Source organism: Microtus ochrogaster, unplaced genomic scaffold (genome assembly GCF_000317375.1).
Source record: "Microtus ochrogaster isolate Prairie Vole_2 unplaced genomic scaffold, MicOch1.0 UNK9, whole genome shotgun sequence".
Classification (NCBI taxonomy): domain Eukaryota; kingdom Metazoa; phylum Chordata; class Mammalia; order Rodentia; family Cricetidae; genus Microtus; species Microtus ochrogaster.
Genome location: NW_004949107.1, coordinates 6090946 through 6115815, shown reverse-complemented (window position 1 = coordinate 6115815; position 24870 = coordinate 6090946). Strand labels below are relative to the sequence as shown.

The 24870-nt window shown below is 49.0% G+C and overlaps 1 protein-coding gene across 1 annotated transcript in view; it reads right to left on the bottom strand.

Annotated features, from left to right (window-relative positions):
- Nucleotides 1-23777, bottom strand: part of Spred2 (sprouty related EVH1 domain containing 2) — a 107292-nt gene extending 83515 nt beyond the window's left edge. Inside the window, exon 1 of the mRNA XM_005366481.3 lies at nt 23133-23777. Within this exon, the coding sequence (XP_005366538.2) occupies nt 23133-23158 (26 nt within the window). The 5' untranslated portion in view covers nt 23159-23777. The remainder of the gene's footprint in view (nt 1-23132) is intronic.
- Between the last annotated feature and the right edge of the window lie 1093 nt (nt 23778-24870).

Sequence of the window (24870 nt, the reverse complement as noted above, 5' to 3'; positions counted from 1 at the left end):
ACAGGCATGCTGACACGCATGTGGGCTTTCATTCTGCACCATGGAAACTCTGCTTTGCCGTGTAACCACAGGGGTGAGCAGGGCATGGTGGCACACGCTTGAAGCCGAGCCAGAAAGACTACAAGTTCAAGGCAATCTAGTGAGATCCTGCTAACCGCCCCCCTACCAAAAAACCAAAAACCTGACACACGGTAACAGACAAGAGTACACTCCCAGGACTCCAGAACTCGACCCAGTATCCAAACAAAAAAGTAGACAGTAGGCAAAGCTGCCAATGTTGCTCAGCGGTGGAGCGCTTGCCCAGCGGAGCACGGGCTCAATCCTCAGCACTGCAACAGGGAAAAGGCGCGAGGGGACTTGGCTTAGACAATACCGAGCACTTCCGAGCGAGCTGGGAAGTAGAAAAGAATCCTGCCACCAGCATCTCTCACCTCAAGAACTTCAGTGCAACCTCCTTTGTGATGACCGCTAAGGCCAGCGACGATGACACACAGCCAACTGCAACCCCCGGAGGCCAATCCAGAGCTTCAGACCGCCCTGAGTCCACAGTGGACAAGAATAGCCAAGCTCTAGGAGCCACTACAGAAAAGCATGGCAGTACCATAGTGCCCACCAGCAAACCGGGCAACCCTCCTCAGGAAACAACTGTTTCCAGGAGGGATTAAGTGCGCTAGACTTCTTGAGAGCACAGAGAAAAACCTCCAAATGCCGAAAACAAATTCAAGTGTGGATTCCTGAAACAAGGCTTCAGAACATTGGTGAGCAGAGACCAGGAACTATTAGGGGCAGGATGTGGGCCCGCCAGTAAGACCCTCACGATAAGCAAAGTTGAGGAAGGCCAACACATCAAATCATCCGCTGCCATTGATGGACACCACTGTACCGAGTGGACACTGCCCTTCAGAAGCCACTGCAATGTTGGTCTGCTGGCAGAACACAAGGCCCTACTCACTTGGGGTAGCTTCCCAGCATATGCTCGTGTACACACACACACACACACACACACACACACACACACACACACACACAGTGAAAGCCAATAACCAAGGAATATTCATGCTAACAGTGTTCCCCTTTAATATTTGCTTTATTTTTGACCTGGGGATCCAACTCAGAATGTTAGCACAGGTAAAACACAACTTTGAACTGTTTTAAGAACTCTATGGGCAAGCCTGCCATGTTAAGCTATTAAAATCTATAGTCAAATACACTCACAAAGTTAAATCTATTAAATTTATTATTGGGGCTGGAAAGATGGCTCAGCAGTTAAAGAAAGTATTGCTTTTGCAGAGGACCTAAGCTTGGTTCTGAGCAATCACAACTATCCCCGAACTCCAGGTCCAGAAGACCCGATGTCCTCTTCTGGACTCCACTGACACATACCCCACAAAACACATATACAATTAAAATTAAAAGAAAAACTTTAATGAAATGCATGGCAACCAGATGTACACAAGTTTTACTATTTATCTATGACCAAACTGCGTTGCTTTTTTAACTGTCTTAACTGTTTATAATGAGTTTCTTGAGTTTTTTCTCAAGGAACACATGTAATTTAACACTGATGTTTATTCATATTGTACCTCATTCATTTATCCGCCCATTCATCCATCAGGCACTTCCTGAGACCCAGACGCACAACACAGCAATGACTAAAATAGACAGACACTTGGTCCTCCACGGGGTCTCTGAGAGCCGGAGTCCACAGACCTGGGGACACAAAGCCATGAAGAAGGCACCCAACACATAAATATACAGGTTGTAGGTGTGGACCATGAAGCTGAGGCAGCAGGAGGATGTCAGGCCTGCATGGGATGTATGCATGGGATCCATGCATGGAAGGTGCACGTCCATTTCTTACCAAGAACAGCACAGCTCTGCCACGCCAGGCACCACACACCCCAGCGTAAACAGATCTTCCCTTCTGCCAAATGCCTTTCCCCAACAGGCTCCAGTGACCCAGTCATGGATGAGCCTCACTTAGCTCTGGGCACCTGCTTCCCACCACATTGTCCTGTCTTGTCCCTACACCAGGTATGTCTGCCTTCTGGCACTTGTCTTTGTGTACATACAGACAGCTTTCTAATAAACCCTCGTGGACAAACCGCTACATTATAACATACACGTCAACCCATCCTTTTCAAAAGAGAAAACTCCCTGCCCCGAGTCACATGACCAACAAATGGTGAAATCAGCATTCAAGCTGCCCTCTCCAGCCTGATAGATAAACGTACCCTATAGAAACCCATGCTGATGGAGGAAGGTGATTTCCACGTAGCTACAACAACATCCTTCAAACAGCAGTTGGCAGTGGCGAGGCACCACCTTGCTTTCCTCTGGGATCTTTACTCTGACCCAAGTATCCTTAGCTCAAGTGCTTAACATTGTTTCCATGTTCCTCTCCAGGCACTTGCTACAGATGCAAAGCAACTGTGAATGTCTATCCAGATGAGCACAGACGAAAACTCCCCCAAATAGTTCAGTACACACACCTGAACTTCCGCGATTAATCCGCGGCACAGGGTTCCAGGAACACAAAGGCTATTTTGTAGGAGTGCGGCAGCCTCACACCCCTTTTCTGTGATTACACGGCATTGTATAACGATGTTCAGACACTTGGTTTGAGCAGGCATGGTAATTACATTTCTCACTCTGAACTAATTTAAGCAGCTCCATCTGAGTTCCTCCACCAGTCCTCAGGATGAGCCACCCTCCAGCTCCCAGCAGGAGCTCTCCTGCCAGAGAAGCCCAGGGTGTCTGCTGAATGACTGCCCCTTATACATGCCACAGCTCCCGCTAGTTCGAAGCCCCCTTCCAGCTGACCTCCTGGAGTGGGCAGCACCCTCCTTCCTCGAGGAGCTCAGCAGGAAAACAGGCCAGCCAGGCTTGCCAACTGTGTGACCTGGGTTTAGCTCCCCAGACCTCCATGTTCTGTGGGGGCTGGAGATGGGTCAGCAGTTACGAGTGCTTGTTGCTCTTCCAGAAGACTGGAGTTCAATTCTCATGTCTAATGGCTCATAATCGCCTGGAGCTCCAGGTCCAAGCCTTCGGGCCTCTGCAGACATACATGGATTAATACACACACATGCAGAAGTAAACATGAAAAGTTTTTTTTGTTTTTTTTTTTTTTTTTGGTTTTTCGAGACAGGGTTTTTCTGTGGCTTTGGAGCCTGTCCTGGAACTAGGTCTGTAGACCAGGCTGGCCTCGAACTCACAGAGATCCGCCTGCCTCTGCCTCCCGAGTGCTGGGATTAAAGGCAGTTTTGTTTTGGTTTTTTTTTTTGGTTTTTTTTTTTTACCTTAAAATGGTACTGTGGGGCCATGTGATGGCTCAGCAAGCAAACCAGTCACGCCAACTCTGAAAACCTGAATTTGATCCTCAGGACTCATGGGATGGATGGACAGAATCGATTCCCTCGAGTTATCTCCTGACCTCCAAGTTTGCACTGCGGCATATGTGTACCTACACACATTTACAGATATATATATGCCCTTTTCTTTTGTTTTGCTTTCCAAAACAGGGCCTATCTACGAAGCCCCAGGTGTCCTGGAACCCAGAGATCTTCCCACTTCTGCCTCCTAAGTGCCAGGATTAAAGACGCGCACCACTGCTGCCCAGAAGTAAACCCACTTTTTTATGGCACTACAGTCTGCATTTAATGGTGGAGTGTCCTTCTGGCTGTCAGTGCCACCCAGAAATTAGAAAAGCAAATCCTGCCAGGTCTTTGAAGTTAATAGTCTCATAGAGTCTAAAAGTCTGAACCACCCTGAATGGACCCAATTTCATATGAAAATCCTACATCCTTTCCTGAATAGAAAACACCAACAATGATGTTTTCTTTTTCTTTTCTTCCTTGTCTTCCCTCTCACTCCCTTTCTTTTGAGTCAAGAGCTTGCCTTAGGTGATCTGGAGCTTGTAGTGAGCCTCCTGCCTCCGTCTCCTTGGGTTGGAATGGCGGTGTGCTACCGCATCGAGCTCAAAGTACGATTTCTAATATTCCCCATCTCGCCCCTCCACCCATGGAATTGCAACTTCCAACCCTCAAAATTCACCCCCATAGGAGTCAGAAGCAACAACGAGAAATGTTAAAGAAAGAGAGAAAAAGGAAATCAGGGCTTGAGAGATGGCTCAGAGGGTAAGAGAACTCAGTTTTCTTGTAGAGGACCCAGGTTCAATTCCCAGCACCCACATGGTACGTCACAACTGTTCTTCAGTTCTAGTTCCAGGGGATCCAATGTCCTCTTCTGGCCCCTAAGGCACGAGATCATGTGTTATACAAACATAGATGCAAGCAAAACAAGCATATGCATAAAGTAAAAACAAATCTTTTTTTAAAAAAAAACAAATACATCTTAGAAAAAAAAAAAGCAAGCATCACCTGTCCCATCAAGCCCTGCAACCAACAGTCTGATTTGGCTAGAGATGACCCACTTGCCCCAAGCCATGCTAATGCACCAAAGTTTTATCTAAGAAAGGCTCTTAGGAAGGCAGAGACAATACCCCATCATATCCCTGACATTTTATATCTGGGGAGGGACATGGGGGCAGGGGAAGGGACTGGTGACAGGTAACAACACACAGGTCACTTTCCTTCTGGTTGGCAGATCATCCCACTCTGCAGCCCATAGGGAAGGGTCAGAGTTAATACCAAACTTTTCTTCCCCTCTGGTTGGGAGCTAACCTGCTCCACCTGAATGGCCTGATAAAGGGAAGGAAAGTACCACTTCCGTAGAGGCAAGATGCCCCAGACCAGAAAGCTTGGGAAGTGGGCAGGGCCATCCCAGCTTTTGGCCCCATAGTTTGATATTACACAAGGCAGTTGAAAAATCTAAGCCCTTTCTCAAAAGGGACATTTAGTTCCTTCACTGTTGGGTCAATAACTTGTTGTTGTCGTTGTTGCTTGGAGCCGAGTCTTGTGTAGCTCAAGCTGGCCTCAAATTTGTTAGACAGGAAGCTGACCTTGGAACTCTTCTGCCTTGGTGTACTGGTTTGTGCCACCACACCTGGCTCCCAGTAACCTCCTAACCAGGAACCTGAGGAGGTTACACGCGTGTTCTGATGTGGGGTGAGGTGGCGTGTGCATAACACTGGTGACTGAACTCAAGGATAAGATAAACAACAGAAGCCCAACAGGTCAATTTTCAAGCCACTGAAATTGTCATTATCTTCTAGACGTGTCGCAGGACTAGGCTCCAAGCCCTTGCTACACGACCAGATTTGAGCGGTGCAGGTAAGAGACGTCTTGCATGACATGCCACTCCCTCCGTGACACACTGTATAACATGCTTATTCCCCTCTGTGTGGGGTGGGAAGAAGGCACAGCTGATTTGAAGCCAGTCTTGGTTGAGTCAGAGCCCAGCAGACATCACACATCCACCCATCCACTTGCTTTGCAAACCTAAATTTTGTTCTCTAGTTGCTTAAACCAAAGACCAATCAGAACGCAGTGCGGGGGCTCGCACCTGTGCTTTCAGAACCTGGCAGACTGCAGCTGGAAAACAGCTTCAATTTCAAGGCCAGCCTGAGGTACTGCAGAAGACCCTGTCTTAAAAGGGAAAAAGTTATCACAAAGCCCCACCCCTTCCTGGGACCTGTAGACAGTTAACAGTTGCTGGGGAAGGGAGAGGCTCGCTCTTGAGCGATTGTTGCCTCTGATAAGTTGCTCCCGTTTCTGTAAATAGCCCTCATTAGGCCAGGGGTGATGGGGCACGCCTTGAATCCCAGTTCTTGGAGGGAGAAGCAAGCAGATCTCTATGAATTCCAGGCCTGTTAGGGTTACGTAATGAGAGCCTGACTCAAAACAACAACAACAACAACAAAATCAAAACCAAACAAACAACCAAATCACCTGTACTTATTCTCACTTGATGACTAACACTGACCTTTTACTTGTGGAGACAGAGACACTACCTGTCCCTGCTTTCCTCTGTGTGTAAAGAGCACAGGAAGGCAAACAGACAACCTCCCTAGAGTCTCCTCTGAGGACAATGCTCCTTGGGCTCTTGGAGAGACTCCCGTCAGGAGAGACTAGAAATGTCCTAGGCACTTCCACTTTCCAGGACAAACAACAATGCAGGGGAAACGATGAGGAAACGGGACTAACCGGGCAGAAAAAGAATGTCAAAAATGATCCCAAGGGGCCAGGGAGATCACTCAAGAGGTTGAGAGCACTTACCCAGAGTTCCAGTTCCCAGCACCCACACTGGCACAGCCAAGAGTGTACGTGGGAGGAGCAGAGGCAAAAAGCGCAGGAGGATGACAGGGGTTCGCTGGCCAAAACCTCCCTGTCTGTGTCCAGTGTATAAGGAAGGAGATAAGACACTCAATGTTCTTATTGGATTATACTCTCTTAAGTTCTCTTGTCCTATTTCTTTCCTGGAGTCCCCCTGACACCCTGTGCAGTCAGAAATCTTTAGCAGACATGCCAGAAGTGGTGGCTCACACCTGTAATCCCAACCACTTTGGAGGCTGAAGCAAGCGTCTGTCAAACAACAGAAAGAGCCAATATGGAACCAGGTAAGTGGCTCGCACCACCACCCCAGCACTTCAAGGTCATCCTTAGCCAAATTCAGAGATAGAGGGAATTCAGAGATAGAGGCCAGCCGGTACTACAGGAGATCCTGTCTCAAGCAACGACAGTCGAAGCACAGGTCTACAGGAAAGGGAAGAGCATACAGGTACCCACTCCCCCTTGGTAGGATTCTCAGTGTCGGATGCTCAACTGCCATCTGGATGGGGAAGGGGTCGCTAGCCAGACCCAAGGTAATTGCTGATTATGACCGCATTGTGGACAGCCCACCTGCTGATCTCATGGTTAGTTCTTAAGTTTTCAACTTTTCTGTTATTACCATCTACTGCTGCCTTTCTTGAATTGTTCATTTCCCACGTAGCGGGCACATTTTTTCACCGACTTCCACAGTAACCCTCTGAGGACTCAGAGGACGCTTTGAAAACAGCTGCAAGGCAGCCTGACTCTCCTTCCTTTCTTTCCTACCACTAACGATGATGCTCCTGCCACACACGGAGTCAGGGAAGAAGCCCAGCACAGCCTGGCTTCACAGTGATGTCCATCAGAGTCTTTAAAACGGGACTCCCACATGGTGCCGTGACAAGTGGCCCTTCTGCCTAGGTGCTATAATGGGCCACCCATGCATGGGTTACGAGAAGTAACTGTCATGAAGGAACTTGGAAAACCAAGCTCTAGCTGAGGACAAGGAGAGAGGGGTGGACCGTTGACAGAACAACTCATTTCCTTGCCTTAATTGGCATCCATCTTAGTGTTAATTGGCTTGGAGTTAAAAACCTTTCAGGCGAGCCTAGGGAAGCCGACCTTTGGAGCGGCTGGGGACGGGGTGGGTAAATATGTCTTTATGGACTTCATAAAATGCAGTCTGTGTAAACACACGCTCAGGAACTGTTAAGAACGCTTGAGTGGCTGAGGTGTGGCACAGAGGTGGCCTCTGAGATGGCCGAGTGGTCAGTGGTTAGGCACCTAGGAAAACGAACATGGGGATCTAACTTCAGTTTCGGAAGCAGATCTCAAACTGACTTGCAGGCAGAGGGACTACATTGGCATCACATAAAAAGTGTAGCTTAGGGCTGGGGGTACAGCCCAACAGGTAAAGTATTCTTCAGCAAGCGTAAAGCCTGGGGCTCCATCTAGACCACATAAAATCGGGTGTGGTGCTAGGGGAGGTGGAATTAGAAAGGTCAGAAGTTCAAAGGTAACCTTAGCTACACAGCAAGTCTGAGGCTAGCCTAGATACATGAGGCCCTACAGGTACCCCTACACACACACAAGCATCTTGCAGCACACACCAGCTGTAATCCCAATACTCAGGAACACAAGTAACAGGACTGAGCTTATACCCGCTGGACCACAGTGAGTGTAAGGCTAGTTTAAGCTACACACAGAAACTCTTGTCTCAGGAAACAGGAGAGGGAGAAGGGAGAGAAATGAAGGCAGAATAGCCCAGCTGTAAGACTGTCTGGGCTTCTTCCTCAGAGGCCCAAGCCCCCACCATTGTCATGATGCTGTACAGTAGAAATTTGTAAACTTGGCAAACTTTAGGGCCCTTCATTACAAATGCATGCCTCTGGGCATTTCTGGCCAATTTTGAAGTTCATTTCCCTCAACCTTCTCTAAAGGGAGAAGAGAGGTAAAGGGGGGGAGGGGACAGGCAGAGAAGGGGGAACCAGTAGCTAGGCAAGGATGGACTGAGAGGTAGACACCAGTGAACAGGGATGAAAATGGGAGTCCAGGCTCAGAAGAGCACAAGGGAACTCAGGATTCCATCTTCCACTCTCTCTCAAGCGCTGGTACACAGACCAGCTGGCTGCTGCCCGGGAGCTGGTTATGTGGCAGAGTCTGGCCTTGAACTCCTGGTCCTCTTTAGAGGAGCAGGTATCCTTCCAAGGGCTGATTATAGGGGTAAACCAACTGTGACTAGCGAAAGTTCCATTTCATGGAACAGAGTGTTTGTGGTGTTCCGATCAAGCTGTTGGTTAACACTGTCCTACTTAAACACCACCGGGACCAAGATGTCATTCTCAACAGGCAAAAGTACTTGCCACACCAGCTGGCGTCCTGAGTTCCATCCCTGGGAGCCAGGCAAATACTGGATGCAAGGGCACATGTGTAAACACAACATTCTCAGGAGATGGGAGATGAGGGAAGGGCAGGAGAGGGATAGAGGGAAGGGAGGAGAGGAAGAAAGGAGGAGAGGTAGGGAAGGATCCAGGCAGGTTGAATGGCAAGGCACAGTGTCACAGACATGTAACCCCAGCACCCAGGAAGCTTAGACAGGAGAAAACGCTGTGACTTTAGTTTAGTCTGGGGTACACGGTGAGAGCCTGGAAGGAATATCTGATATGCTGGTTTCCAGGGTGGAAGGCAGGGATAACAAACTGGGATGCCTGATAGTTTAGGTACATTGTTGTGACAACTTCATGCCATCAGAACGGTTACAGCAAGGAGAAGGAAGGAGGTGTGGCTCTACTGGTCATGGAGAAACATTTTTCCTTATTGTTTTTTAAACAGGCAGTAAACATCAAAAGCACACAGGAGCATAGACGTTTGGGCTGGGTAGCAAGAGAAAACCGTAGGTAGTCACAGAAACTTTCCCTCCATCGCCCAGATACAGAATCCTTGGAACTTTTTGTATATTTTAACTGTTTGAGGGCTCATCTCCTCTCTCCCAGGACGGCCATCTGGAGGCCCCTTGCCTCCACTCCCAAACTTCCTGTACCCTCCTGCCAAGCCACAGGCGACACACACAGGAACAGCATTTGGAAGCTCATCTGTTTCACCCTTGCACAGCATGTGACCAAGCCTAGCAATCTGTTCGTGTTGATGGTTCAACATCTACGTGGGCCACAAGGACCTGATGGATGCCGACTCCGCCTCCTTCCTGTCTCCTAGGCTTTGACAACTCAGAGCTAATGGAAGTCTCAAACGTTTAATAGAAAGCCCAGAAGGGGATGCGACCAAGACCAGATAATATCCCCCTGACATAGCTCAAACCACACCATGGCTGTATAACTGCCTTGCCAGACTACAATTGATGTGTCAAAGAAGGGACCTGAGCTCGTCACTTCCCAGAACCTTCTCCAGCTCTAAACACGCGATGGTGAGTGGCAGACGCTTTACCATTGAGGAAGGATGATGCACCTGCCATTTCTCTAATAGTGTGTGGGCTGAGATGAGGGGCAGCAATATAAAAACAGGCAGACAGGAAGCCCTCACAGGGGTTCTAAGGAGGATGCCTGACCGTCAAAGCAAGTTGCCTTACTGTTCTGAACCTGCCCAGAGTACTTCCCGACAAACACACCAAGGGCTCTGGTGAATGCAGGTTTCTCCATCCATGCCCTCAGTGCTTAACTAGACCCAAACAGAAAAGTCCTGTCAGACAAGTGGCCTCCTTGACCCCAAGGCAGCCCACGCCCTCTCACTAGTTTTATATTACCATCTTATCACTCCGTCAGCTGCTTGCTCTCAAGTCTGGCTTCAGGAACAAAAGTCCAAACACCTACTCTGTTGGCCCAGCACTCGGCAGTCTCCAACCTCAGCCTCAGCAGATACACGAACCTGCACGAACTTGCAGATGGGGCTGTCTTGCTTGTGGTGGAGGCCTATGGACAAGACTGCCTGGTCTGCCTCTCCCTGCAAATGTACTAGCGTCCTTGTAGGAGTCAACAGGCAACTCAAGACCTACAAGAATACCAACTCTGCCTGGCTGGTATGATCATTTAAAAAAAAAAAATCAGTTTCTTTTTTTCCCTCTAGTTAAGACTATTTTGCTTGCTTGTTTGTTTGAGACAGTACCTCTCTATTACATAGTGCTGGATGTCCTAGATAACGTGTGTGTAGACCGGGCTGGCCTCGAACTCACGATCCTCCTGCCTCCGCCTCCTATACGTCCATGCTTGGCTTTACACTTGCATTTAATATGAACGAGAGAGAGCTCACCAGGACTTTGCGCATGCCGGGCAAGTGCTCTATCACTGAGTTATACTCTCAACCAAAAGGTCTGTTTCGTTTTAAAGATTTATTGTGTGTGTGTGTGTGTGTGTGTGTGTGTGTGTGTGTGTGTCCCTGCATGAAGTTTATTATGTGCATCACATGCTTGCATGAGCCCCAAGGAGGCCAGAAGAGGAGGTAAGAGCACCTGGAACTAGAGTTGTGCTGGGGACTGAACCCGGGTGTTCTGCAAAAGCAGTGAGCACTCTTCGCTACTAAGCCATTCTCCAGTCCTAGCTTTTGGTTTTTTTTAATGGGGTCTCATTATAGCACCTGCCTCTAGAAGAGTCCTGCAATGTTATTTTATCATCTAAGGACCTACATAATCATACCTAAAGCCACACAGCAGGTTAGTGGCAGAAAGGGGGTGGGGGTATCTAAATGTCCTGAATCCCAGAACTCATTACATATGGCAACCTGTCTTCTTTACTACTTGGAATCCATTTAAACTTTTAGAGTTGGGGCAGCCTCTCCTCTGCTACAGAAAGAACTGCACAGAAAAGGCATTGTGTTTAATGACTGCAAGTGTGAGGGGATGGGCCAAGCCGAGCGATGCATGATTCACTCCTAATTCCTCCTGCTTTAAGGAGGCCTAACTTTTCGCCTTGTCTGTAGGGAAGAAGTACTGGCTCATGATCAACACCATGGTCATGGCTCACGGACAACACAATGGTCATGGTTGAGGGTCACCACGGCAATCATGGCTCATGGTCAACATGATGATCATGGCTAAGGGTCAACATGACGGTCATGGTTGAGGGTCACCACCATGGTCATGGTCATGGCAAGCAACACTTAGGTGACATAAGGAATGCCAGCTACTTGTAAAAAAAAATTGGGTAGTTAGTCAATTCAAGACTTGCAGCTTAGGGCTGGTCAGATGGCTCCGTAGGTAAAGTCGCCTGCTCCTGAGTCTCATGACCTGAGTTCAACCCCTAGGACCCACATGGGTCAAACAAGAAATCCCCAGAGTTGTTCTCTGACCACCACACGCACATGTGGCACACACATGTCCACAGATAGGCACACACAAAACCAAAACCAGGACCCAAGATCATTTCCCAGCACCCAAGTTGGGCTGCTCACAACTCCAGCTCCAGGGAATGACACCCTTTTCTGGCCTCCTCAGGAACCCGCATTCCCATACACATATCCACATACACATATATGCATAGTTAAAAAAATACACAATCTTTTCAAAAAAGTTCTACAAGAGACTTCCTGGGAATGGCCCTTAGGCCTTACAATCCTCTGAAAGAAAAATATGGCAGACTATTAAACCACAGAGTCCCAATCTCCCTGCAGAAGAACTGCAGGCTTGCATGTTTTTAGTACTTCTTCTGGGGGAAACAAAGAATTTCTCACTTATTTTAGCCTTCTGGTCTATTCTTAGAGCTGCAGCAGCCAGGTCCATGTATAGCCCTCCCGACTCCAATTCATATTCCAGTCTCTTTTCATTCTCACCAGGAATCATCTCCAAAGAGTAGGAACTGACAAGTGACGGATCATTTACATTTTAACCCTATTCAGATTTAGGTAAATGGTTTAATATGCATGCTAATATTCCATCATTATTCCAATTAAGGAAAACTATTATGTTAAAGTGTTTAATCAGGAGAATTAGGGAGAACAGCAGACACCTAAAATTAACCTCTAATAGTCTTGACAGTCATCCCATTTAAATGCTTGGCTCTAAGCAGCTCTCACTTAAGATTTCTGCTTAGGCACACAGGGATTCCTGATAAGACCTAAAGGCAATTCATTTCCTAACAAGATTGCTGTCTAAAAGAATAAACTAAAAGGGCCACAATTTAAATACAATCAAAGCCCCAAGCAGTCACATGGCAGGAGATTTAAACATCATCATCTTGATCCCCAGCAACAACAATGCTATTCGCATCAGAAACAACACAACCACTTCCTCTTTCTCTGACCTTCTCTGTTTAATTATTTCCTGTGATTTCTTCTAGGCCTGAGCGTGCATGCTTCCCAGGGCCAGCAGGCTTTCCGTGCATGACTGATTTCCCTGGAAGGTACAGTGCCAGCTGCCTGGTAGGATACTGCACAGCTGGGGGACTTTGCATGCCTAAGTGATGGATTTCTTGGGGCTCCTGGCATTCACAGAGAACTTTCCTGGGTTGTTTGTTTGTTTGATACTTTTTTGAGACTGGGTTTCTCTATGTAGCCCTGGCTGTCCTGGAACTCAGAGAGAGCTGCCTGCCTCTGCCCCAGAATGTTGGGATTAAAGGTGAGGACCACCATGCCAGGCTTCAGCTTTTTGGGTTTTTTTGGTTTGTTTTGTTTTTTTAAAGCCAGAAAAAAAATACAAAGTTTTCCTCAACTCATTCCCATCTAAAGTCAAACAAGAAATCCTGCCAGCGATGGAGAAAGATGTTCTTGTATTATTTCCCAGGGTAGACACACCACCTTGTCCAAAGAGCCTCAACAAGTGAATGACTAATAACACTACGGTTCAATGCTTATCTTAGATCATACCCATAGAATATGTCTAAATCTTTCTGAAAACATCATCCCAGGCCCCACGGAGTAAGGAGCCCATTCCCCTAATAGCCCAGTCCTAGAGGAATTTCTGAAAGCAGACTACTGTTTCTCCTCAGCTGGTTCAGGTGAAGGACGCCCTGTCATCCACTGTGATCACCCATGCTTTCCATCCAGGGTGCAGCAGCTTGTCCTCTTCCCAAGTATGCGCTTCCACAGCTCATGCTGCAGGCACAGCAAGAGCCCACTGAAAGGGCTGAGGATAGCTCACTGGCAGCGCTAACTACACGAGGCCCTAGATTCAATCCACAATGAGCAAAGAAGGGCTGGCGAAGAGATGTCATCTAGCATTAAAACACTTACAAGAGTCTGAAATCAGCTGGGCAGCGGTGGCCCACGCCTTTCATCTTAGCACTCGGGCATAGGCAGATCTCTGCGACCTAAGGACAAGAACCTGGGTGAGAGTAGCAAATCCCGGTCTGGCTAATTGCTGCGGCAGTGAAGAACACCGGCTGCTCCTGCAGAGGCCCTGAGTCCAGTTCTCAGCAGCCACACTCTAGGAGAGCCGATGTCTTCTTCTGACTTCCTCAGGCACCAGGCACACATGCGGCACACATGCATACGTGTAGGCAAAACACTTACGTATACATAAAATAAATTTTTGTTTTGTTTTGTTTTTCGAGACAGGGTTTCTCTGTGGCTTTGGAGCCTGTCCTGGAACTAGCTCTGTAGACCAGGCTGGTCTCGAACTCACAGAGATCCGCCTGCCTCTGCCTCCCGAGTGCTGGGATTAAAGGCGTGTGCCACCACCGCCCGGATAAAATAAAATTTTTATGAAAAGAAAAAAGTCAGGCAGTGGCGGTGCACACCTTTAATCTCAGCACCAGGGAGGCAGAAGCAAGTGGATCCCAGAGTGGGAGACCAGCCTGGTCTACAGAGCGAATTCCAGGATGGCCAGGGCTACACAAAGAAACCCTGTCTAGGAAGTAACAACAACAACCAAAGTCCTGCTAGTTCTAGTGGGTCATACCTGCAATCCTAGCACTAAGGCAGGAGGATCGCCATGCGTGTGAGGCCAGCCTCAGCTATAGAATGAGATCTTATTTAAAACAAAACAAAAAAACCATAAATCCTGTTGTGATCAAGGAAGTCCAATTTTTAATTTATTATTAGCATTATTATTATTGTGTGTTTGGCGTTAAGAGATCGAAACTACAGTGGCCTTGCGCCTGCTAAGCAATTATTCTACTACTAGTGAGCTATATCCTTAGCCCTCAAGCGAGATGTTAACTTTTCCAGATCTCCCTCTCACCTTCAGCATGTGGATGCTGGAGGGTCAAACATACTCCACCCACAGACTAATATGCACACGTGCTTACGTACAACACAATCCCCACATGCCTTAAGAACAAAGGGCGGAGTGCTCGTTAGGCAAGCCTGACCAAGTCATGAGGATCCTAAAACAAGCTGGGCCTGGATCTTCAGCTCCACCATCTGGGAAGCCCAACCACATGTGAGCAGGTGAGAAAAGGGAAAACAACTGCGCAATCAGTCAGTCACCTGGGAAGACAAGACCGTCCTCATGTCCGTAAGGCATGAGAAAGCCTCTAACACCCTAACGCCTAAGTTCCCCAAGGGCAGGGACCGCCTGAGTCACAGCTCTGACAAGTGGGTGGATTAGAGGTAGGTGTTAGGTGTTCTGTATCCAGTGACAGGCAGTAGCTAAGCCGGTCACTCCGTCCTCTGCTGCTTTATTCCATGTAGTACAATACATGATGTCTCAATTAGAGCCCAAGAACAGGCATTAGAATCTAAATCTACACAATATCAACACCTGTTCTCTAGTGCTCCCTAACTTCCCTAGAACAAAAAAAAACTTCCATAAGCAGTCTAGCGCATGCCTCTAGTCCAACACCAAGAAGGCCAGGGCAGGGGGTTTACCACAAGCTTGAGGCCAGGCCAGTCAGGTACATTAACATGATCTTGTCAGCAGAGAGAGGGAGAGATGTTTTATTCTAGAGCGTCCTACCAGGACATCAGAGGAGCAAAGCTCAACAGTCGAACCTGACGTCGAGGCTCTGGCTCTCCTATCCCGGGCTCTAAGGAACACTGAACAAGTCACTCCACTCCAAAGTGTGAATAAGCAGTGGTCACCTGACACTGTGAACTATGAAAGACAGGACATCTAGTCACACAAGGAGCCACAGCAGAAGTGAAGGGGTCCAGTGAATTCCCAACACTCAGTGTCTGCTGGGGGGGGGGCGGGGGGCTTTACCCAGGCTACCACACTTCCTACTTAGTAAGAGGCTGGTCTAGACCAGTTCAACACAATGAACTTCTGTGTGCAATCCATCCAGAGCTCCTGAATCAGAAAGGGGACAGAGGAAGGATCTGTCCAAAGCCATATCTAGAGCACTACCATCATGGCAGCCCTCTTCTTGGTAGTCCTGAAGATAAATATTCTCAGGGTTGAGGAGGCAGTTCCTGTCTGAAATTCTCCTACAAGGAAAGCTGACACAAGACGATGTGACTTTGAGGTTTTTCTGGGTTACACAGAGTTCTAGGCTAGTCTGGACCACGCAAAGAGTAAGAACCCGTCTTTAAAAAAACAAATAAGGGGCCGACCAGTGGTGGCCACACCTTTGATCCCAGCACTCGGGAGGCAGAGCCAGGCAGATCTCTGTGAGTTCGAGGCCAGCGTGGTATACAGTGCTAGTTCCAGGACGGATGGGACTACAGAGAAACACATCACAAAAAACCAAAAATAATAATAATAAAAAAAAAAGGACATGGACTTGGGAGGGATGTGGGGCAAGAGGGACAGTAGCACACGCCACTAATGCCAGCACATAAGTGGCATAGGCAGTCAGATCTCTGAGTGTTCAAAACCAGCCTAGACTATGTATGTAGTGAGTTGCAGGCCAACCAGAGCTAATAGTGAGACCCTGTCTCAAAAAAAACAAACAAACAACAACAAAGCAGGGCTGTAGATTGAGTTCGGGGTCAGAGCGCTCACCAAGCCTGCACTAGACCCTGGGTTTAACCCTGAGAACACAGTGTGCGGTAATTCAATGTCATCCTTGGCTACATGGTGAGCTCTAAACCAGACTAATTTGAAGTTATTATTATTTTTAATGAAAAAAGCATTAACTTCCATCGCATGTTTGCGGAAAGCCTATTGACTGATATGCACGGTCAGGCCACGGATGTAACACAATTCTCTGAGCCATCAGTGCTGGAGGTGAGAACCAGGGCTATGCAACAGCAGACAGAAATAAGAGGAATCAATTACGACAGAAAAGGATAGTATTACAGATGAATACGAAAAAGACAACTGACATTTAGCCTGGTACATTTTTATGCATTTATGAATGGCTCCACGGGGAATATAACTAAGAACAAAACAAGCAAATCTGAAGGAATTACTATGGCGTCCGCGGAGGCAAAGGGCCACAGCCATCATTTTAGAAGCTGCCAGGGTTTAGAAGCTGTTCTACTATCTAATATCTTCAGTCAAAAATACTTCACATAGCCAAATGTTGTGGCACACGCCTTTAACCCCAGCACTCGGCAGTCAGAGGCAGTTAGAGCTCTATGAATTCGGGCCAGCCTGGCCTATATAGTGAGCTCTAGGCTAGCTCTGGCTACATAGTGAGACCCTGTCTCAAAATACAAAACGAAAGTACTAAAGGCTAAGACGAAGTCAAACTGCTTTTCTACCTCTATCCACTAAGCACAAAGACAAAAACCGCTTTCAGTCAGCTATGCTATGTGCGTATGTAAAGCGTGCACACTCTGACAGTCACGTGTACAAAAGGCTGCGTGAATGTGTTGTTAACAAAAACCAGCTAAGCGAGGGGACGGACTGGTCACAAAACAGCTGCCCTGCAGTTGAGCGGGCTCTTAATCCAGTCAGGATCAAGCATTTTATTAATGCTACTGTTTTCTTTCCACGCCCTGGGATACCTGTCAGGGCATTTAAGTATGTGCCTACTCAGAGGAGCACGCAGAAAACACACCTTGCCCCCACCCACTCTCGTGCAAACCCTACTGAAATGCAGCAGGGGACGCACACTCAGATGCACTTAACACCTCTACAGAGTTCGGGATGCTGTTCCATGACAAACTGTAAGGGTTTCCTTGGACCATAGTGAGTTGCTCAGATAGATTTAGACATCCGCAGTTATATTAAATTAGTCCATAGGAACAGAACAGCAAGTAGGAGGGGAGGGGAGGGGTTCAACATGAAAAAGACGAAGATGAGTGGCCAGCGGGAGGAGGGGGGTGTTTACTGAACAAAGCACATTAAGTGTATGAACTTTGAAAGACTAAATTAAAACACATACACCTTGCCACCAGGGCACTATGTGCACCCATGAAAAATGACACCATAGACAGTGCCCCCGAATCACCAATGTATTATCTTTAAAGTCTTAAAGTCAATCTAATTTCCTTCAGAGAAAATGGGCCAAAACAAACAAGCACACGTATCAAAACTTCCTGCTCTGCCTCCATTAGCGCGCACTGGTTTCTGAGGATCCGCTGTTCGAGTGTTTGTGTTCAGCCAGCCACGTCGGACCCACGCCAGTATGGAGTTCATCGGCACAGCTGTCCCCAACAGCAAGCGAGAAGGCTCCCCCAGAACCCTGCAGCTACCGCAAACTGTTAGTATTGTGATTTCTCCAGACTTCCCTGCAGGGGCAGAGACGCAGACTCCACCTTACTACGCTGGAGATTCACCTCTAAGCCAGTGTCACAGTGTGACAGTCCAGGCTTCTTGGAAACGTAGAGGCAGGAGGATTGCTGAAGTTCAGGAGTTCCACGCCAGCCCGAGGAACACAGTGAGATCCCTCTAATCTCCAGCTCTTAAAAATCAACCAATCAAGCAACACTAAACTTCTAGGTCCTCTGTAAGAGGAGCAAGTGCTCTTGACCACTGAGCCACCTCTCCGGTCCCTGGGGTCTTTTCATCTGCTGCTATGTATGTATGCCAGGCCACATGAACCCACAGACTTCCGAGGAGTCCTGTCTAGGCTTCCTATCATCTGCCAGGAGCACTGAGATTCCAATGTGCACTACCAGTTTCTATGGGTTCTGGGGATTCTAACTCAGGTTCCTGCATGCTTTTATCTATTGAGCAATCTCCCCAGGCCCAAAACAGCATTTTGAAATAATTATATCCATTACTTTCTTCGGTATACATTTATTAAGCAAATACAATGTCCTCAGTGGTACTGGGCCAAAAGGAGAAAACTAAACAGTGGAATTACTATGTAGTAACCCTGAATCCAAAGAGCCCATAGTCTGGTGCAGAATCTAGACCAGAGAAGCCCAGCTATATGGTAAGAGCTGCCTGGAAGAGAAAAAGGAAACAGACTACAGCCAGTAGAGGCGGGGTGGCGAAAAGTCAACAACCCCCCAAAGGATAGCTCAAAACTGGCTGGGAAGAAGAGTCCACTCACCTATGGATGGAAAGCAAAACAGAATCCCTAAATGAAGAGCAACAGTGAATTAGGAATTCACCCCAATAATTCAACACTCATGAGTTCAGGGCCATCCTCAGCTACAGGGTAAGCGCATGGTTAGCCTGGGTTACATCCTCTCTCAAACAAAAAACACAAAAACAAACTCACAAAAGCAGCAAGAGTAAGCAAGCTGTTGGGGCAAAAAAGTTGTAGATCTTCCTGCAGTGTTCTTTACAGGTTTTACTGGTTACGGCAGCAGGAAAGAATCTGAGACTTCTTGTAGCCACAAAAAAAGTAGCATTTTCTAACGAATGGATTGAGATTCTGATTTTGCCCAGTCAACTCATATTTTCAACATCAAGAGATCTGCATGTAAAGATTTCCTGGCTCAGGGATTTAAACCTGTGAGCTCTAAAGCAGCAGTGTTAGACAGTAAGAACTGTCTCCAAAAATTAAAACAAAAGAGCCTGCTAAATGGAAAAGGTATTCCCAGCCCTGGGACGCAGAGGCAGGAGGATCGCTGCAGGCTCAAGGGCAACCCTAAATATGTGGTAAGTCCTTGGTGAGCAGGGGCTACACAGTGAGACCCTGTCTCAAACAAACAAACTCACAAACAAATGCTAACGCAGTCAACTGGGCTTAGTGGGGCGAAGCTGTACATAATCTCCAATACTCAGGGGGCTGAAACAAGAAAAACATAAATTCAAGTCAGCCTGGACTATAGAGTGAGTTCAAGGCCAGTCACTAACTTTCCCGTTGCAAAATTTATGAATTTCTGAAAAACAGAAGGAAAAAAAACAAAAAAACAAAACTGGGGCTGGAGAAAGCGCTCAATGATTAAGAGCATTAGCTGCAAGTTAGGCGGTAGGGGCTCACACCCCAAATCCCAGCAAGCTGAGTTCGAGACCAGCCTTGTGTACAGAGTTCCAGGCCAGGGCAACACAGAGAAACCCTGTCTCAAAAGACAAAGAAAGGAAGGAAGGAAGGAAGGAAGGAAGGAAGGAAGGAAGGAAGGAAGGAAGGAAGGAAGGAAGGAAGGAAGGAAAGAAAAACAGTATTTGCTACTCTTCCCAAGGAGGGAGTTTGGGTCTCAGCACTCACATTAGGTGGCTCACAACGGCCTGTAACTCTAGATCTAGGGGATCCGGTGCTCTCTTTAGACTTCACAGGCACTACACACATGTGCACAAATGAACACCCAGGCAAACGGCACATAAATAAAAACGTCTTTGTCAGGTGTGCTGAATAACTGTAAGCCCAGCATTCAGAAGGCAGACACAGGAGGAAGAGGGAGGCATTCAAAGCCAGCCTTGGCTGCACAGGGAGTTGGAGGCTAGCCTGAGCTCATAAAACCCTGTCTCAAAACAAACAAAAAATCAGGACCCTGTTGGGGCCAATGGGTGGCTCACCGGGTCAAGCTCTTGCCATAGAAACCTGATGACCTCAGTTTGATTCCCCAGGATCCATACAAAGGTGAAAGTAAAGAACCAACTCCATGAAATAGTCCTCTGACCTCCAACACAGCACTCATGTATGTACATGTGTGTACACACACACACACACACACACACACACACACACACACCATATACTCTGCACATAAACACCAAAAATAAACTTTTGAAAAGACAAAATTGTATATGGTTCAACATTGCCTGTATTGGGTCTAACACACTCCAATAACAATACCCTGAGCCTCCATCCATAACCTTGAAGAGAATTACAGCATTCTCATGCCCAAGTTTGTTTAACTTCGCTTGAATGTATATGCTTCTCATACGTTACACAAGTTTTCAAAGAAGAAAAACCATGGCAACAGACTGTCACTGATTTAAAACAATTAGGAACCAACAGAATGAATGGCAGAAGCGTGGTGAGTCCGGCCAGGCGGCAGGACTCCAGCTGCAGTGAAGCGCCCACCTAGCCTTCACAGACACGGTCACAAAGCCTGACCACCGCCCTTCACAGACACGAGCTGGGAGCAAGGTGCTCTTCCTGCACCAGGCTGTGGAGTGAATTTCTTCAGTCACTAAAGGGGTGGTCTCAGGCAAACTACTCAAACTCTCTTCAGTTTCCTCAAATATAAATAGAGTTAATACCACAGTGAGTTCCACACCGTTCAATGCCACAGAAGTCTTATTAACGACCTCCAGAGGCTGGTACAAGGGCACAAACATGTCAGCGAAACCCTGTCTCAAAAACAACAATAACCAAAAAAAAAGCCAGCACTCAGGAAGCTGAGGCAGGAGGATCTCTCTCTAAGCTGGAGTCCAAACTGGTCTACAAAGAAAGTCCCAAGCCAGCCAGGGGGTTCATAGTGAAGCTCTCTCTCGAAGACAAAAACAAAAAAATGTAACCTCCAGCAAGCATTTCAACAGCAGCGGAGATGCCAGGGCTTCCAATCCTCTGAATCATCTCCGTATCTATTGTCTCAAGAGAACTTTTGTCTTTTTGGAGTCAGGGTCTTCCTCTTAGCCCAAGCTGGCCTGTACTGAGGTAGCACAGGCGGGTCTCAAACTCACAACAGGTCCTCCTGCTTCAGTCTCCAGCTGCTGGGATAACCGGTGTGAGCCACCAACTTCAACGAGACTCCGAGCAGTGGTAAAACTCTCCTCTCTTCCCAAGACCAGAGGGAGAGGTGTTCACGTTGTTGCCTCCACCTGAAATCCTTTGGCTTAGGCTAGCAAATGGGCAAGGATACAGAGCTGATGTGCTGCAGAAGGGCACAAGCCAGACCAGCGCTCCTTCACTCTCCGCGGAAGGAGCCAAGGAACCCACCGCATGGTGAGCAAAGCTCTCCAAGAATCCCCAACAGCACAGGTCTGGGTCATCGCTCCTAAGGCTACTCCTACGTGCAAGCACGAACTGGGAGGCAGAAAAAAGGATTGTTTATTGGCCAAGTTCCAAAAGCGGAAGGCCTAGCACATATTTCTTTCCCTCCATATTTCAGCACGAAAACTCCCAACTTCTCTTTTCGTTTTATGATGTCAATGACAGGTATAGGAAGGCGAAGTAAAAAGTCTAAAACAAGCCAGCACGGGCTGTGGGGGCTTGCACAGCAGGTGGGAACCTCTCCAGGGACAGGTGTCTTGACAGATTAGGGTGACTGCAGTCAAATCTCCCTGGGGACACACCGAAGGAAATTCCCGTCCCAGAACATCAGCTTCCTTCCACCCAGCCTGACAATGGACGCCAAAGGATAAAGGGCCATTTAAAAACAAACCAGGGCTTGCTTGTCTGGGTGTGCCAGGCCCTGGGTGCGAACTCCAGCATCGAAAACAAAGAAAAAGGTAAGGTTTCTCATAGTGGAACACAGGATTCTGCTACCTGCTACAAGAGCTCTTTAAGACTCCAGGTCACCCAGTCCTAAGTCACTTCCCCTCTCTGCACTCTGGAGTGTCCATGGGGAGGTGAGTTGGGACAGCACACAAAAGCAAAATACAAGAGGTTTGGAAATTAGTCTCCAGCCACCCACACTCCACAGCCCCAGGTCTCCCTCCCCCTCGACTTCTCAGAGGCTGCTGACCAGCTCTGGAGTCCAAGCAGGCGCCGCTACTACCTTGGCTAATGGCAACACTGAATGAAAAGAGCCGAGGCAGACTTAGGATTTATGAATGTGCAGGGGAGGAGGGATATCATGTGACAATAAAGGAGACCGTCTTATTCACAAAAAAAAAAAAAAAGTGACTGGTGGGGAACTCAGTCACTGAACAGCAGTCACAGAGTAAGGACCGCTAAGACCCCAGGAGAGTACCAGCCGGGACAAGAACGGCGGCCCCGCCCCCAAAACCCCGCAAGGGAAACGCCTCGAACCCAAGGGGGAGTCCCAACCCGACGTGCAACTAAGGCAAGAGGCGCTGCCACTTGCGAGGAGACGGGTGACAGGCCCGGGTCTCCCCAAGGGGCGGCCCGGGAGCACCTCCGACTAAGCACCGAGAGCTTTGTTCCTCTCGGGCCCGCGGCCGGGCACGCGCTCTCCCTCACAGACACGCCAGGAGCGCGCTTCCCGCACGCTCTCTCCCGCCCTCGCTGCACACGCTTCGGATCCGCCCCCAGAGCTGCCCCGACACCGCGGGGCGCGTGTGCCAGCCCACACGCGCGTGCACACACTCACGCGCATCGCGACTCCGCGCTCCGGCGCGGACCCAGGAGCACGGACCCTGTGCCCCTGTGCTGAGCTGAGCGGCCCAGGAGCCGGCCCTCCCACAACTCCTTCGTGTTTTTATGAATGAAAATGTGGTATGCAAATGAGAGCGATTCAAGAAAACGAAATGGCGGAGCCGGGCCCCAGAGGGCTCCGGAGAGGACTGTGGGGCAGGCAGCAGAGCCGGAGTCACAAAGTCACCATGCACACAAACCCATCGACCCCCGGATGCCCCGCGTGGAGGGCGTTGGAGCTTCAGCTCGCGCAGCGCGGGGACCGCCCCGAGGTCATTCGCGCGCCCTTGGCCCCGGCTGCGACCCGGACTCGCAGACCCTAGGCGGTTCCTGCAGCCTCCCCCAGCCAGGCTGGAGAGCCTCGCGCGCAGCCCCGACAGCCAGCAGCACCCCACGCCAAGTTCCCCCGATGAGTCCCCCGCCTGCTTCCTTGGCGGCGGCCCCCACGCCTCCCTGCCGGGCACCCGCGTCCCACCCGCGGCGAACTTACTCGTCCGGGTGTGTTTCTTCGGTCATTTTCTTGTTCACCTAGACGCCTGTCCCGCGGCGGGCAGCCTGGCTCCCTTCATCTTCCTGTGCGCTAGCCCCCCTTCTTCACATCTCCGACATCTCCTGATTTGGTGGTGGAGGGGGGAGCTAGAGATGAAGGGGGCGCCTAGGCAGGCGGAGAAACGGCGCTCCCCGAGCGCAGGGCGAGGTCTGGGAAGAGGTGCACCGGGCAGCGGACGCCACAGGCCGGCCGGGCGCGGCCCCCGGGCTCCAAAAGGGCGCAGGGGCGAGATTTGGGAAGGGGACCCGGAGGAGTAGAGCAGCAGAAAAACAAGCACGCTCGGGGCGGCGGGCGGGCGGCCGGCTGCGGTGAGGCCGGGCCGGGGTCGCCCCCGGGGACCTGGCCAATCAGGGTTCCGGGTAGCGCTCGGCGGCCGGGGGAGGTGCGCCTGGGAGGCGGTGCAGGGCGCCCCGTCCGAACCCCATCTCGCGACTCCACCGATTTACTCCATATTGGATTCTCAGCGCCGCCAACAGGAGGAGGAAGTAGGGCGGAAGCGATGACGTCTTCCCAGCGGCCAGAGGTGGTGGAGTGCAAAAAGCTTCCTACTTGCAACCAAAAAAGAGAAAGAGAGAGAGAGAGACAGAGATAGAGAGAGAGGAGACAGACACACACACGAACGAACACACACACACACACACACACACACACACACACACACACACACTTCTTGTCATCATCTTAATACTGAAAGACCAAACAAAAAGTACCCCTCCCGCTAGCTTCGAGTCCGGGAGGAGCCGCGCAGAACAGCGTGGTTGGCGCTGTGTTTGTCCGGCTCCAAATCCTTGTCTCCGGGGCTCCGGGTTTTAGGAAGCCCAAGAGGGAGGGAGGCGGGAGCCGAGGACGAGAACACATCTGGCTCCCGTTTCGTCCCCTCCCTCCTTCCAAACCTTTGGATTAAAAATCAAGTGGGAGGTGGCGGGGCGGAGATGGGGAGGAGTTAAACTGTAGCCCGAGAGTTCGGGCTTGGAGGAACGCTACAGGGTGCGGGGTGGGGGCGGCGGTGCAGGTGATCCCTGTAAACCTCAACATCTTAACTGTGATAGAAACCGAGCTAAGAGGGAATTGGACTTTGCCAGTGTCCTGAACGGCAGAAGAGGTTCAGTTTCACGAGAATCTTGCGATTTTTTTTTTTTTGTCGACAGAGAACAAGTGTTTTTCTAGCCTGTCTTCAAGGTGGCTTCGAACTTGTTATGTAGCCGATACTTCCCTTCAACTCTTGGTCCTTTTGCCTAAGCATTCCAAATGATGGGATTATTCTTGTGCACCACCATGCCCACCCAGAGTGGGCATTTTTAAAAACTCTAATTTGCAGAAAACAAAAGGTACATTGGACCCAGATGAGAAACTTTTGTATTGCAGGCAGAAATGGCGTTCAAAGTAACACCAAAATATATTAAATTATCCAGTAGTCTCTTTATTGGTGACATTTATTGGTGAATAATGTCTCTTGTCACCAACTCTTAAAGTCTATAGTTATTGGGCCACAGATTACTGGCCCATGATGGGCTTTGGCAAAAGGAAGACCCGGGAACTCATTACTCTACACGGCCATCTTTTTATTTTAGTTTTTTTTTTTTTTTAAGAATATGCTTGGGGCAGGGAGGGAAGGGGCTGCATGCATGCACGTCTGTGCACCACATGTGGGCAGACGCTGAGGCCATTGGATCTCCTG